The sequence below is a fragment of the Spermophilus citellus genome (genome assembly GCF_964194105.1).
Source record: "Spermophilus citellus genome assembly, chromosome: 15".
NCBI lineage: Eukaryota > Metazoa > Chordata > Mammalia > Rodentia > Sciuridae > Spermophilus > Spermophilus citellus.
Window position 1 is genome coordinate 88,267,773 of NC_138195.1, and position 15,194 is coordinate 88,282,966.

Below are 15,194 nucleotides of genomic sequence, written 5' to 3' on the forward strand. Positions count from 1 at the left end.
CCCTCTTACAATGTCAATTTCTCTGTCTGTGAGCTCGAGTTTGAGTCCTGAAGCCAGTGGGCCAACCCCCATCTAAATCCATCGGCCAGGAGTGGATACTTTCTAAGCCCATAAAAACACAGAGCGGGTGAAGAATCACAGTCACCTGCAGGAAGCCCCAGGACAACTCAACCTGGACGGCCACCACTTGCGAACAGAGGGGGCTTTTCTTTCTTGGTAAGTACACATGGCTCAAGATAAATAGTCTGTCCAGGACGCTGATTTATCTTGAAAACTCCTCAACCTCTAGGTCAACTATGTGCCCTCTGACCCCTGCCGTGACAGAGTTCACATGCCACAAAAGGGGCATTCTTGATAAGACCCTCTGCGCCCCGCCCCCGCCGCCTCCCCACTCACCTTTCAGCATCTTCACTGCCACGGTGACCGCCTCCTTGGGCTTGTCTTTGTCGATGCCCACTGCTTCCGCCATGACCACTTGCCCAAAGCAACCTTCCCCCAGGGGTTTGCCCAACGTCAGCCTAAATGTGTAAATAGGGGATTAGCACACAGCGTCTGGTGGAGGGGCGCAGCGAGGGAGAGGCCAGAACTAAATATAACAATCTTTCAGCAGCTTGCAAAAGCATGGCGCACTTGTCATATGGAACTAATGAGACTCAGGGACACACGCGCTGGGGTATTTTCTTAGTGGCGTTTCAGAGAACGTCAGTTACTGGTGGAACAGCTATTCGGTTTCACATTTGTATTCTCGATTTCTTTTCTTTATGAAAGGAAGGCCCCCTTGCTAGGGAGCTGGTCAGTGCCCCTCTCCCCCACCACCAAGGGCCAACAACGAGGTGCTTCAGATCTTGAGCCAATTAAACATTTGTAATTTCGAATGTCCCAAAGAAAAATGTTCAGGTTGTTCTTATTTTTTTTTTTTTTTTTTGAACCTGTAAAGTGGCAGCTTTAAAAAAAAAAAAAAAAAAAGATCACTATTATTCAAATACCAGTGGATTTTATGGTCACATTCCTTGCCAAGTTACAGGATCTGAATCTTAAATGTGTTTCAAGGAATCTTTAATTTGTCACTACAGGAAGAAGAAATTCTAGAAAATGGGGAGCATCCTTTTTTGACATAAGTTTAGATAGAGATCCTTATGACTACCTGAAATTAATCCTGAAAACTCCTCACCTCTAGGTCAACTATGTGCAAAGGAAGAAATTGCAAAGTGAGCCTCACAAGTTACATTTTTAAGCCCAGAAGCTCTGTGCCCATTTCATGAAGGACCACATATCACCCTTGGACATTCCAGAAACTAGCAAAATGCAGTCTTTGGAATGCTTCTGAATGTGGTTTCTTAAGCCTAACAGCAAAATACTGAGCTGCCATTAGTAAACGGTATTTCCGGTAAGTAAGTACACAATGGTTTGCAAAAGTTCAGCAAAAAAAAACAACAACAAAAAAACCCACCAAAAACCAAAAAAACCTGAGGGCAGCATAGGCTATGTTGAGGTCATCCTGTTTCCATTCAGAGCTAAAATTAAATTTAACATCTTGGCAGAAAATAAACATTTGCATTGGAAAAATGGCTAATTTATGTCCTACTGCCCTGCTACTACAAGCATAACAATCCTCTCTTTGTATAAATTCTGCCTCCGATCTAATAAACTGCTTCTAAATAGCCTTCATTCATTGGAAATCAGCTCCACCTACATTTGGGCTAAACACTGTTTGGAAATGCACAGTACTCAGATTTTCCACACTTGGGGGACCCCCGGGTGGGAGCTAACAGTGCAGTACAGACTCCTACTGTTGACCACGGTGTCACAGGTGGCAAAAGCTACAGACCTAACCTGAGGCTGCAAAGTTCCTTACCCATGAGCACAACTCCCCAGCTCAGTGGTATACACAGAGGAATGTGTGCGAGAAAACTAGCTTATTTATATAATCACACACAGCCAGGGGCTGGCAGGGTTCAAGAAAAACACCCTTTCCCCTTTCCATACTCTGCAGGTAAAGAAACCGTTCTTTGTGTTTCCCCTGTGCCTCGCCAGTGCACGTCCGACAGCCAGGCCTTGATGAACGGCGTTTTCCCCACAGTATACAGAAACTGGAAATTACTTCCATTAATACGCTAATTGACTAATACCTGGACAATTACTTGGTTCTAGCTTATAATATGCATTCGTAGCTCTATATTGGCTGTTGGAGAAGGTAAGCAATGTGAAATTGTATAAGTCAAAATCACCAGTGACGCATCAACTTCCTCTCCCTTCCAAAGAGAACTCGTCACAAGATCTCCAGAAAAGCTGGTCTTTGCGTTTCCAAATTTGTACATGTATATTAGAGAAGTGCATCTCTAACATAATCGTAGGGAGACAAATGGGGTAATTGTTCATAAGCAGGTTAAGAGCTCTTTCCAATTTATCTGGTACAGAAAGAGAATCAGCATTGCACCTTTCACCACTCCAGAGCTGTTGGGACTGCAGTTAGTACAAGTACCCCATTTGTCTCCCTAAGGTGGGGCTGGTGTGGGGGGTGGGGATGTCTCTACTAGCAGCCGGTGGTCTGCCCCACTGGCTCTGTGACTGGCACAACCATCTGCTAAGGGTTTTCAAGGTCGCCAAGACATGACTGGAAATGAAAGGGACTCCCATGGCCAAGAACTGCGCTCAGTCCTGGGAGCTGTGCACCATGACCCTCATTTTATAGGAACTGACTGGCAGAGTCAGGGTTCAAATTCAGCCCAATAGAGTCCAAAGTACATGGACTTGCTCAAGTGAGACCCAGAGACACACAGCTCCCAGCAATGCCTTCAATAAAGCCCAAATGGCCACCTTTTACTATGGCAACACCTGTATACCACCCTGGGAAGACAATACTATGCACCATAGAAGTCAAACATTAGGTACCATATCTGAAGATTTTCAGCCCAAAATCACATTAATAAACATTGAAAACAGCAGCAATGGGTAAAGATCCTAAAGGCGATTTACAATCTAATTTCTCCAAAGAAATAAACCCGAGAATAATCATTTTCCAGTAACCAGAAGGTGGACTGTCAGATGTGTTTCATAGATTGGATCATTCTGCTTTTATTCCATTTGACTGGTTTTGAATTGTCCAGAAATTTAAAAAATGATAACCAGAGGCCATCTTATTTGGGGAAAAAGCCAGAACTTTGTAGCTCTGATTTAAATAAGCTATTTTAAAAAATAAAAAATTAAAAAAAAAATTTTAATCTTTTCTAGGAGTTGTTATCTGGAAAGTTAATCTCACTCCTATGGACACCACCAGAGCAAGACCTTTGCAGTCAAGACCTAGAATGACAGCGTCCATCATCCAGGATTCCCATTTCCATCCAAGTTTCCATTCAGGGATGTGCGTGGCAGAAATACTCACTTATCTCTGGGGAACTCCCATTTTGGGTCCTCTGGCAGCTCGTACTCTGAGACCCCTGCCAGCATCGGGGTGTCAGCGGCCGAGGACAGACGAGTCGTTATCCTCACCAGCGGGGTATTGGAGTTCATGGAGGAGCTGGACTCTGCGGAAACCTGGATACAAAATGCAAAGACAGATGTAATCCTGGCTCCACCTGGAAAGGCAGGAAGGCAGCCAGAACCCAGCCAGAGTATCAATTCTTAGAAAGAAAGCAGGTGGGGTCCGGGGAAAGCCGTGAACTAAAATGAAAGCCACTGGACTCTGATTCCTTTGTCCCCCATCGACGCAGCACTTGGATGGGGTTTCAAAACAAAATTTTTACCTAAGTCTGATTGAACTATTGTCTCCTTTCTATACTAATTAAGACAGCTGCTCCAAGCAGGCAGACCTCAGTGGCTCGTCCTAGCCTCTCTGCCTGCACCCACACCTGTACCTGAGCCCCCAGTAATCAAACTCCTCTTTCTGCTCTTCATTGACCAATGCTAGGCTCATGAACTTTCTCCAGAACTTGTAGGAAACAAACTTTTCCATATTTCCTCCACGTCTGGGAATGTAAAGCAGAACATCTCAAAGAAAGAGCTCTAGGACCAAATGTTCCAGTAGCTCCGACTGCCTCTATTCAAGGTCAGCCAAGACCCAGGCACTGGGCCCAGTCAGTCTCCCCAGTCCTTTGGAAACTTGCTGATCCCCAAGCCGTTCGTTGAGAATGAGCTGCCTCTGGTCCGCTTCAGCTTCAGAAACCAGTGCACAGGCGAGGCAGAGGATCCAGGGAGAGACACCTTCATTCGGTCACCTGGGAGTAGGTAGGGTTCTTTGCTCAGGCACCCAGATCCATTTCCTTCTGTGCCTGATAAGGTGATTATTTCCTAAATCCGTCATCTCCCCTGGCTGGTATCTGTAAAGGAAGACCCACGCAGAGCCCATCTGAAGGCCACCTCTGGGTATGACTACACAATCTCAGATGGTCACGGGCTGCTAGAAGACACCCTTACTCTATACTAGGAACTAGACTTTGGCCCAAAAGTCAGAACGTGAGGCTAAACATGAGCCACCCAAGCAGCCCACCAAGCCCCTGGCTTCTTATCTTGCAAGGGCTGACAGAATGCCCAGCTACAGGGACAGATACCTTGTCAGTCGAGCGGGTAACAACCAAGCCCAGATGAACCAATGAGGTTGGTTGGGAGGGACTTTTACATGGTAGATCTTGGACTCTTCTCACAGGGAACCAAAGGACTTGTACTCCCTGCTCTCACCCACTCAGGAAGCATCGTTTCTCTCTTTTTAAACCCAGATTACCCTTAAGGCAGGCTAGAAACTCAAGAAGATGCCGAAGAATGAATGGGGGGGAGGGTAGTTGAGAAATCAAACTGTTTTCAGTATAAAAATCAAGAAGCTGGCCAATGCTTCACATAGAATTTCAATTCTCTTTTTAAATGCATGTGAAAAACATAAAAACAAAATGTATATGAGTACATTTCTGAGCCTCCTGAATTGTCTTTTGGGCAGGGGGAGCTGTTGATCAAGTTTACCATGCAGGAATGACGAGTAATGGTTTACTGATTGTGCCATATCCAAACTCAAATTTTGTAGGTGAAAGACCCACACCCAAGCATCCAAGATGCAAAGGCAAATGGCAGAACAAGCAGGAAAAGATGAAACGGTAAGTATGGGCTCCTGTAAAACCTACTCGCACTGCCCACTAAGGTCACAGTCCAGGCAGGGGCCCTTCCCTGGACACAACAGGCAATGACTTCCAAGCCCCACCACAGTTCACGTGGAATCCAACCTGGCTATGGTGGGCTGACCCCATCTACCGGACACATCAGACAGCAGGGACTTTCAGAGATTCTCAAGTTTCCAGTTTCCACTGACCACGCAAATATCCTGAGCGTTGTCCACAGAGAAGGGGCTCGGGAAGATTCAGGAATGGGATTGGCCAAGGATGCTTCTCACATCTTTCCTTCTAAACCTGATTCACTCTGTATCCTGGCTGCGCCCTGTGCCTGCCAAAGGTACAAAAGGCCCCTGGTGTTTTCAAAAAATAAAAAGATCTTCTGGAAAGTTCCTCCGCATGAACCAGCAAAAATCACCACTTGCTGAAGCGGACACTTGGGCTGGAAGATCACAGGCAAGAAGTCCCAGCCAAACTAGTAAAAGTCGGCCTAGCAATGAGACAATACAGGCCCCCGGTGGCCAGGTTCCAGCAGATTCTGCAGCCAGGACGCTCTACAGGACCACCAGCGTTGACCCTCACCAGGGCACTCCAGAGTTCCCAGAACTGCACTGTTGGGGTGCGCCCTGTGCTGCGATCGATGGAAGACGGGAAAGCGATTGGGAAATCACTGGCAGCCGAGGGCCGATGACGTCAACATCCAGAAAGCACGTGCAGCTTCTACGCCTTGTCCCCAAAACTTACCCCTCTCCTGAGGGAGGCTCAGGGGATAGGATGTGGGGAAAGCAGCCTTCCCACAGTGAGGATGAGCACACAGGCATACAAAACGGCTCTGGGGGCGGGGGGGATCTAAGAGATTTAGTCACCCTTGCGGGAGAGACCAGGAGCAGGGAGAGGGTAGAAATAGGCCTTACTTCAGAATTTTCTAGACCGTTTGGGTTTTATTGTCATGTATGTATATTTCTTCTCTGTTTTAGAAACAGCACTTTTTCTTTAACAAACAGAGCATACACCATCTCTAACAACGAGAAATGGCAAGATTGACGCTTCTGTTGCTCTCTTCTGCTGCAAGGTCCTCGTCATGATACTGTGTGCACTTCAATGTGCGTACCCCATGGACTGTCCAGGCCACATCCCCCAACACCGAGGGTCCATACTGCAGGTCCAACAGCATTAGCCCTGTGAGCTTCAGGAAGCCACGCACCCCTCCAGGCCCGAGTTCCCCTCCGTTACACAGGAGGCAGCCCAGCTCCACCTCACAGTGACCAGGAGGCGGGGGTGAGCTCAGGCCCTCAGCACGAGCTCAGAAATATTTGCTCCCAACCCACAGCATTTTCCCTCAGCACCTTGAACATCAGTTGTATCCAGACCCCGGTGAGTACAGATGGCACCTCTCTGTGGACCACCCGGAGCCTCGGGTTGTTAGAGGTCATTAACTGCACCACCAGGAAGATAGCCAGGTGACAGGAGGGCTGCCTGCAGAACAGGATATGACCTAATGGGCACATCTGAGTTGGGACACACAAGGCTCCCAGCCAGGTGGGATGGGGCTCCAGCAAATGAGAAATGAAGAATCCAGGAGTCAGGGAGCGTCTAGGGCGGGAGGGAGATACAGGGTAACACAGTCCCAGGGACAAACAGGACGGAAAACTCTAACACTCAGTCTGACACTGCTCCACAGCAAACCTCTGACCCCAAGGGAGCCTGCATCCCCCAACTGTGGCACAAGTTCATATACGTGTGTTCCTTCCCCCAGACACAGCATCTCCACAAGCCTGTAATGTGGACGCTGTTAAGATGGAAAAGCTAGCCAGGCACGGTGGTGCACACCTGTCATCCCAGCAGCCCAGGAGGCTGAGGCAGGAGGATCGCAGGTTCCAAGCCAGCCTCGGCAAATTTAGCAAAGCTCTAAGCAACTTAGCGAGTTCCTGCCTCAAAATTTAAAGGAAAAAAAAAAAAGGTGGGGGGTGGGCCACTGCTCAGTTGTTAAGTGCCCCTGGGTTCAATCCCCAACCCAAAACAAAACAGAAAGGCTCAAATAAATAATAGAAATGGAAAACTTGACACAGTGTGGTTCTCACTGATATTAAAATACAACACTGTGTTTACTTTGTTGAGACGAAGTGTAGAGATTCAGATTAAATGTACAAATCTGGAAAATACTTTGGTTATAAAAACACAAAGCGGAAAAGGGTAAGAAAATGCCCCAGTATAAAAAGGCCTGGGCCTGATGGTCCCATCCAAGGCACATCTTAATTTTACCTCCACGCATTTTTAGTGTGCTTTTAAAACCCCCTCAGGGACTGTAAAGCTCGACTGGCTTTCCCCTCACTCCCTTCCTCTGGAAGGGAACCTGTTAGGAGGGCTTGGCGCAGCCCCCCGCAGGCAGGTCCCCGAGGGCCGCCCTGTTTCAGGGGCTGCTGTCCTTGGAATCCAGGCCCTGGGCCCTCACGGAAGCCCTTCTTCCTGAGCACTATTCGATCATCACTTTTCCCCTCCCCTTTTCCATGAAATCATAATTTCCCCTGTTACATATTCTTCACTTCCTACTTAAAAACTTCAAGTCTGAAGTTTTCTTTCCAATTAAAAAAAAAAAAAAAACAACACCCCCATTGTTGGTGAGAAGTTACTTCTAAACAATAAATGCTAACACTGGTGAACGGCTTTCCCACCCGAACCTTGGAAGGTCTTTTTTTAAACGTGGATTTCCACAGTCTCCAACTCAGCTTCCTTGCTTGCTGGAATGTCCCTTTACCATGTGCCATAAATCAAGCTTTTAACTAAATGGGCTTTTCGTATATTTCCACAGTACCTACGGGAGATTAAGCAAGAAGGTGGGGTTGGTTTTTCTCCCCCTGGCTTTTTAAGGGGCCACCACGAAAGTGTTCTCTCTTCATACGAGATAAAGCTGAACACCTAGAGGGGACCTCCCAGGGAGGACAGTGGGCAGGAGGGCGCTCTCTGTGTTTCCCCCTGAGGACACCAGCCCTGGGCCGCAGCCTGCCCAGGAGCCTGCCCACCCTGAGGCTGCGGCCAGCTTCCCAAACCAGACCAGGCCTGAGGACGGCACTTTTGCCCTAAGTCTCGCCCACATGGCCTACAGACACACCAATGTTGTCACTGGGTCAAACTGGGGGGTCTGCATAAAGCTTCCAGGGGCTTCTAGGTTGGGTTTTTCCCCTCCACAGCAAAACTTGGGTAATTAGGTGAGGAAGTTTATCAGACGCCGAGTTTCTCCCTTAACGAGCCTCCGCCTCCCCCAGTCTCTTGAGCAACCTGTGAGGCCCGTGACGCACCCGGCTGGGCAGCCTGCTTCCACTTAGAAGGTCCTGTCGGCTAGAGTGGAGGTCAGAGCTTAGTCAGGCCACGTGTCCTTCAGAGGCTGAGAGAAGAGAGCCGCCAAGCAGGGGCAGGGGAAGGCCAGGGGCCCACAGAAAGGGCAGGTCCCAGTGAGGTGGCCCACGACCATGCTCAGCACCCAAGTCTTTCTGAACCAGCAAGGTTTCACGAGGCCCTTGGACTGCCCGCCCTGCAGAGGACATTCGTGGGGTCTAGATTCCAGAAGCAGAGCTCCCTTCTAGAACAACTTCCTTCTGGAAACAGCAATCCCCCTCCGGAACCAGAGCCCCCTTCTTCGGTTTGCTGTGATCTGGAGGCCAGTCACACTGGCCCAGAGCTGGCTCCAGAGTCACCTACTCCTCTCCAGCATCTCTGCCTCACTCCTAGCCTCAAAGACATCATCACAAAAGACACCCATGATACTTCCTCTGGTTTTACTCTCCCTGTATGTGGCTGAGAGGGCAAAACTGAAGCCTGAAGAAACGCCCCACCCCCACCTGGTTCCCACCCCCTCCTCAGCCTCTGGTGAGCTGCTGGGGGCAGTGGGAGCTGGTGTGAGCTGCACAGGACATGATCATCCAGACAGGGCCAACTCTAGGACACTCGAATCTCCATCCCACCCTATGGGTGCTTCTGGCTCCAGAGCAAGGAATTGACATCCTCAGTGAAAACCCTCCTCAGCACACCCTGCTCGTCCCCTGTGTCCCCTCCTGTACCAGCACCACCCCACTGCCACCCCCAGGTGACTTGTGGGCATCGCAGGGAGCAAAGCCCTCCCTTCAGTTCATAGGTGCACAGGCTGCTTCTCCATGGCCCCTGGCCACCCTACAGGGCCACAGGAAAGCCAACAGGCTCACCAAGAAGCCCCTGTCTGGGTGGACAGCTGCTGGTCCCTTCTGACATGCCAAGTGCTCAGGAAACAGCAGCAGGTGGGCAGGGCAGCACAGAGTCCGAGCCCTGACCCTGAGTGAGGTATGAGTCCCCAAGGGGGCTGCCCCACGCCACCCGAGTTTCCCCAAGCACCAAGGTGCATGAAAATTCTCAAAAATTCATAGTTACTGGAACATGATTCCAAGAAACTCCTTCTTTAGTACTGGGGGAAAAATCTGTTGTTCCAAAAAAATAACATAAATGAAATGTCTGTCTTGCACCCAGAAAATCCAGTGCAAATTAGAAAACGTTAAGAAGGAAAACTCACAACAAGATAAATCACCAACCTCTGGCAGAGCACATCAAGAGAGAGGCCTTGGAGCCAGGAAGACTTGAGTGTGACCTGTGTCACACAGGAGCTTGGGCCACTGCAGGATGCAAGTGACTTCCTGAGAGCCTGGGGGCAAGGGTCCCAAGACAGCCAATGACAGGCTCACTTGTCACCTGGTGAAGACACACTGCGCATCCCTGGGGACTTTGTGTGGCTTCTCCCTCCAGCATGGTCTAATAACCCTCTTTTACCTAGACATGGGACAGGTATCTCCCCCTCCACCAATGGGGCTCACTGAGGGGTGCTCTTTGTGAACAATGAATAATGCTCCCCACTTCACATATATGAAGAACTGGGGTGTGTCGACATTCCCCAAAAACTTAACTCCCAGAGATGTCTCTCCACTCCCATTTCTCTTGCACCACTTGCCCCTCTCCAACACAAGGCAATCACATTTCAAATAACAGCCTCCAAATAACCTCAAAGCCTCCTGTGGAGCCTGGGTTGGACCAAGCACCAGATGAAGGAGGATGAGTGAAAGGAAGGAGGGGAGAAAGCAGGAGGGCCTCTGTCCCCGGGGCTTACACAGCACGTGGGAAGATGACCACCCTAAGCGGACATGGATGATGGAGAGAAGTCAGGGGATTTTAAGGCCCCTTCCTCTTTCATCCTAATAGTTACCAAAAAGAAAAGATGACATAATTATGGGATGAGAGCCTAGTTATGCCAAATGAGAGGGTTCCCCTCCTGCCCTATTAGAGAAAAATAATAGCCATGGTAACACCACTCCCTTTTTCCAACTCCCTGTGCCAGATCCCAAGCGTGGATGCTTTAAGAGCAGCACAGAGGTGACTGGTGAGGAGGGAGGGTGGGGCAAAGTGGCCACGTGGCCTGAAGCCACAGCACTATCCAGCCAGGTGAGGGTCATCTCAGGACTAGACTTTCCAGAAACAGGCCAGGCAACTGGCTCTGGACCATCACTGCTTCTCTGGCCTCACAAATGACAGTGCTGTCACTCAAAATAACAACAGCATTCTTGGTAGCAGATATGACCCAATGGGCCCCCTTTCTCCCATGTTCTTGGCACAACGTGATCATCTGCCCATACTTAACACACACCCACATTCTATCCTCAGCCTCCACGAAGACAGACCTGTGCAAGGGACATGGTTCCAAAGACGTTAGCAAGGACCCATTCAGCCAGGAGTTTGGAGCTGGCCAAGGACAGCCAGATCCATGTTGCTGATCAACTGGTCCTTAACCCTTCCCAATGCCTTGTCCAAAAAATGCCATGGATACCTAAGTCCTACGACCGGAAGGGAGCTGAACCCTGAATTTCCCAAAGCACTTTTAAGAATCACCTGGGAACTTATTTAAAATGCAGATTCCTGGCTCTGTTCAAGATCTACTGAATAAGAATCAGGGCTGGGATGATTGAATCTGCAATTTTAGCAAACACCTCATAAATTCTACTAAAATTCACATTGAAGCAAGGCCAGTGAGCTGCCGTGGCACTTACTACTTTAAAAAAAAAAAAAAGGAAAACACTTTATCAGAATCAAGTTCCAAATACTTTCCTAAGACTTCACATTCATATGTACCCTCCCCTTGTTCCTTCATAGCATTTCCTGACCCTTGGCTTAGGGCACAGTGAAGACAATCTCGTCCCATCTCCCAAAGCCAAAATCAACCAATCAGAAGGCAAATACAAGAAAAGCAGCCACCAAAGACCAGGTTTAAGGTTAAAAGCAATCCTTTCCCAGTTTCATAGAAAAATCATTCTACCACCAGGCCCATGGCCACACCTGTGACCTACTAACAAAAGTAAATATATATAATACATGCATTCAATGCTATTTTAAAGAATCAGAGGAACTCAGCCAAAATTCAGTTTGGAAATAAGTAGTTCAGGTACATCTCTGAGCCCCAGGGTTCAGATCTTGAGTTAAATTAAAGAGGACTAGAGTTTCTTTTCTCCTAGTGGTATAAGTCCCATCCAATATCCATGCCTACCTCAAAATAAAATAAATAAAAAATAGATACAGGAGACTATGATGGTCTGTATGATGAATAGACAGCTATACTTGGAGTATCATTAAACACACAGATGGAGACACCTCCAGAGTTATATCCAGTCCTGCTGAGGACCTGACTCTCTTATTACTGTCCTTTCTTGACCTTGGAACTAGACCTCATTTACCACCACCACCCCCACCACCCCAAAGCACTGTGACTTGACTCTCCAAGCTCCAAATGCTGAGCCCACCAGGCAGCATCACACAATGATGCTCAATGAAGAGAGGACATCAAAGCAGAGGAAAAGATCCGAGAGCTGGCTGGGTGGTTGGGGAGGAGTAAAGTTCTTTAAACTCTTTATCTACTTTCTGTTACCTGTCTCCGCAGGGGGATGCGCTTGGTCAGCTTGTGCACTGCAGGCTGGCTGCTGAAGTCCGGCTTCTTGGTGGTGGTCTTCATTCGGCACAGGATGACTGTCACCACCATGCAGGCAATGAGGAAGACCCCTATGCAGTAAATGGCTATCTCCAGGTAATCTGGGGAAGCTGTGATCTCCTTTTCTCTTACAGGAGCTAGATGGCAGGTCGCAGGGGGAGGAACAGATAAGCAGGCCAGAGAGTTAGGACAGGGGAGTGATGAGTCACAGTATAATTAAAGGAATCAAGGGCGACGGCCATTCTCCAGTCAAGGTAGGCTTCCCCATAACTCAAGGCTGCAGGATGACAGGGGTCCAGTTGCAAGTGCCTCTGGCCTGAGGCTCTCCCAGATGCAAACAAATGACCGTGGGTTCCCCCCTCCACCATCAGGGCCCAGGAGGTCACCATCTCTGGTCTTAGTGGGTGTCTGCCACCACTGAGTGGCTGACACCAAGTTACAATGGGCAGGCTACAAGCCACATTCTGTTGGTCATTTGGGCAGAGCTGGATCACTGACTGCACCCACAACAAAGGGACCATCTTTCATGGTGGCCTCTGAAGGCAAACCAAATTCAAAGTTCTTGAATATGAACGTGCCCCTTTTGTTCCTAAGGAGGACATGATGGTGCTTCATGTCATTGGGGTGGGCTCTTCCACAGCAAAGCCCTACAAGATTGTTTTTTCCCAGATGAACACAGACAAGTGTTCAGCTAATAGGCTGTCCCCCAAATGTTTTGATTTCTTTAATACAGTCCCCCATGCTATTCAGTTAAACCAATGCATTCTTTATAAAGACAATTATGATAGAAAATCTTTATGTACATAATACACAAAGTTTATAATATTCCATAATAACCATTAAGAGTTTTCTATAAAAATATAAATGGCATTGCATGTGCATACTTATGTAATTAATTTAGCAACTTTTTATATCAAATATTATCCGTCCCCTTCTTAGTCTTCAGTGATCAATTTACAAGCAGTGTATTTCCAAACAGTATTTTTTTTTCCCAAACTGCATTCTTAGTTAATGGGCTAGTATTATCAGGCAAACTGGTTAAGAAGTGCCAGTTAGGCACCTGCAGAATGCAGTACTGCAAGTTAAAGCAAGCTCAACAGGAGAGGCATCTCATCGTTTTTCAAAGCAAATATTCATAGAGCAGATTCACAACAAAAGGAAAAACGGATGCAATGGTATTAAAGCTTATACATTTTAATCAGAAAAAAAATACTTGCAAAGATAGTCAACTCTCAGCAGCACAGCACAAAATGAAATGATCGATTTATTTTTACTAGATATAAAACAGGCATGCAAGTAGGCACTGTACTCTAAAAACGAGGAATTAATAACTGGAGTGGAACATCATGAGCTAGCAAACCATAGTCTATGCAGTTTCACAAAGGAAACAATAGCAGCAAATGTAACAAAGAAAACAGGGTTTGTCAAGACTAGAACAGAGATGTTGGTTAGACTTAGCAGCAACGTTTAGCAACAGGACTTCACTGATGTTTATTTCTTTGCAGGGCAGAAATAACATCAAGCCTAAGATGGCACAAGCATGCTCCCTAGAAAAGGCCAATGAGAGTCCATTCTATTGCAACATGCAACAAGCCACCAATTCCCAAGGTAGGTAACACACTGCTTCTGCACACCTACGTTGCAGGGTGCTTCCCCCAGGCACCCCAATGGACATCCATCTGCTCGCATTTCATTAGAAACACAAGAGGGGGAGAAAAACCACATATGGGATTTCAACAAGATGGAATTTGCAATGAGAAAAAATTACTTTGAATGTTATAAAGTAATTTTTAAGTTTTCTTTATGAGAAGGGGGATGGGCTAATTTATGCATTGGCTCCATGACTCACTAAAAAAAATATAAGATCCCTTTGGGTTTTAAGGGTGAAATTTTACTTGATCATAAATGTGAGTGTGGGATCTCCTTGTAAGTGAATTTCCAAAGCAACTTTCTTAATCCCTGGGGGATCATTTTGCATATTTTTCAATCTTTATGCAAGGATAAAAGGGGCCATTTCTGAGAACAGAAGCTGTGTTAATTTTATAGCAATCAACCAAGAAAAGGGGAAAACCCACGGAAAGAAAGAGCAGTATATACCTGGCAGAACTGTCAACCATGCAGAGTGAAAGGATATCCCAATAGAATTACCCGCCAAGCACGTATATTCCCCAGCATCCTCAAAAGTTACATTCCGAATATAGAGAACCTCAATCTCTTTGTCCGTGGTGTTAACACCGGCAGCCTAGAAAACAAAGGAAGCAAGAAAAAGGCTAGAGACAGGAAGGACTGTGGAGGGGCCACGGAACCACGGGCCTCCACGGCGGCTCCAGGAGACGCTGGCCACCGCAAGATTCCAACTGCAGCCATCCACAAAGCCCACAACCAAGACCCTGAGCACACCGGCCAGCTCACCTCCGCAGGCCCGTCACCACACCGGCTTCACCACCTAGACATGCATGCAATCAAACACATGGAAAAATCAACCCACAGAGGTCTGTTCGCTGGGCCTTTGCTTTGGTTTGGATTGAGGGGGTGGCTTTCCAAAGGCACAGTGCCCAAAAGGCTAATTTGGCTTCTGGTCTTAATGGCTGCAGACTCCCAGCTTGAGAAAAGGATGGTTCTATCTAAATGGCTGTGTAAGAAAACAAAGCACTGTAAACGAGCCCAGGTGGATACCTCTCTTGTCCCCATGGCCCTGTGGGAACCAACCAGGGTGGGAAGGTTGTCTCGGTTACCAGATCCTTAATTTCATTTTTGCAAAACCATCTTGCATTACAAAGTGTTAAAATCATGATCTTGGCAAGAGAAAAACTGGGCTTTCTGTTGTGGTGGTTTTTCTCCTTTTATAATAAAAAAATATATGAACATGAGTCATGACAAACTAAGAAGGTCCACCTTCCGCCTTTGACAGCGTCCAGTAGTACGTTCAGTGGGTAAGATGCACTATCTTCAAATTTAGGGTAGGATCCACTATGGAACCAAAGAATTTGTCCAAGAGACTTTCCTGGACAAATAATAGCATGCCAATATTTCTCTAAAAATCTGGAGTAGAAGGACATATATTGCTGATATTTGAATGCTACAAATCCAACAATTCTGCCAGTGTGTGT

At 47.4% G+C, this 15,194-nt stretch overlaps 1 protein-coding gene across 1 annotated transcript in view; it reads right to left on the reverse strand.

Annotated features, from left to right (window-relative positions):
• FGFR2 (fibroblast growth factor receptor 2) overlaps positions 1–15,194 on the reverse strand; it is a 100,718-nt gene that overhangs the window by 18,336 nt on the left and 67,188 nt on the right. The window contains exons 8-11 of the mRNA XM_081267966.1: positions 14,182–14,326; positions 12,025–12,221; positions 3,383–3,534; positions 397–518 (exon numbers count right to left, since the gene is read on the reverse strand). Coding sequence (XP_081124092.1) covers positions 397–518; positions 3,383–3,534; positions 12,025–12,221; positions 14,182–14,326 — 616 coding nt within the window. The remainder of the gene's footprint in view (positions 1–396; positions 519–3,382; positions 3,535–12,024; positions 12,222–14,181; positions 14,327–15,194) is intronic.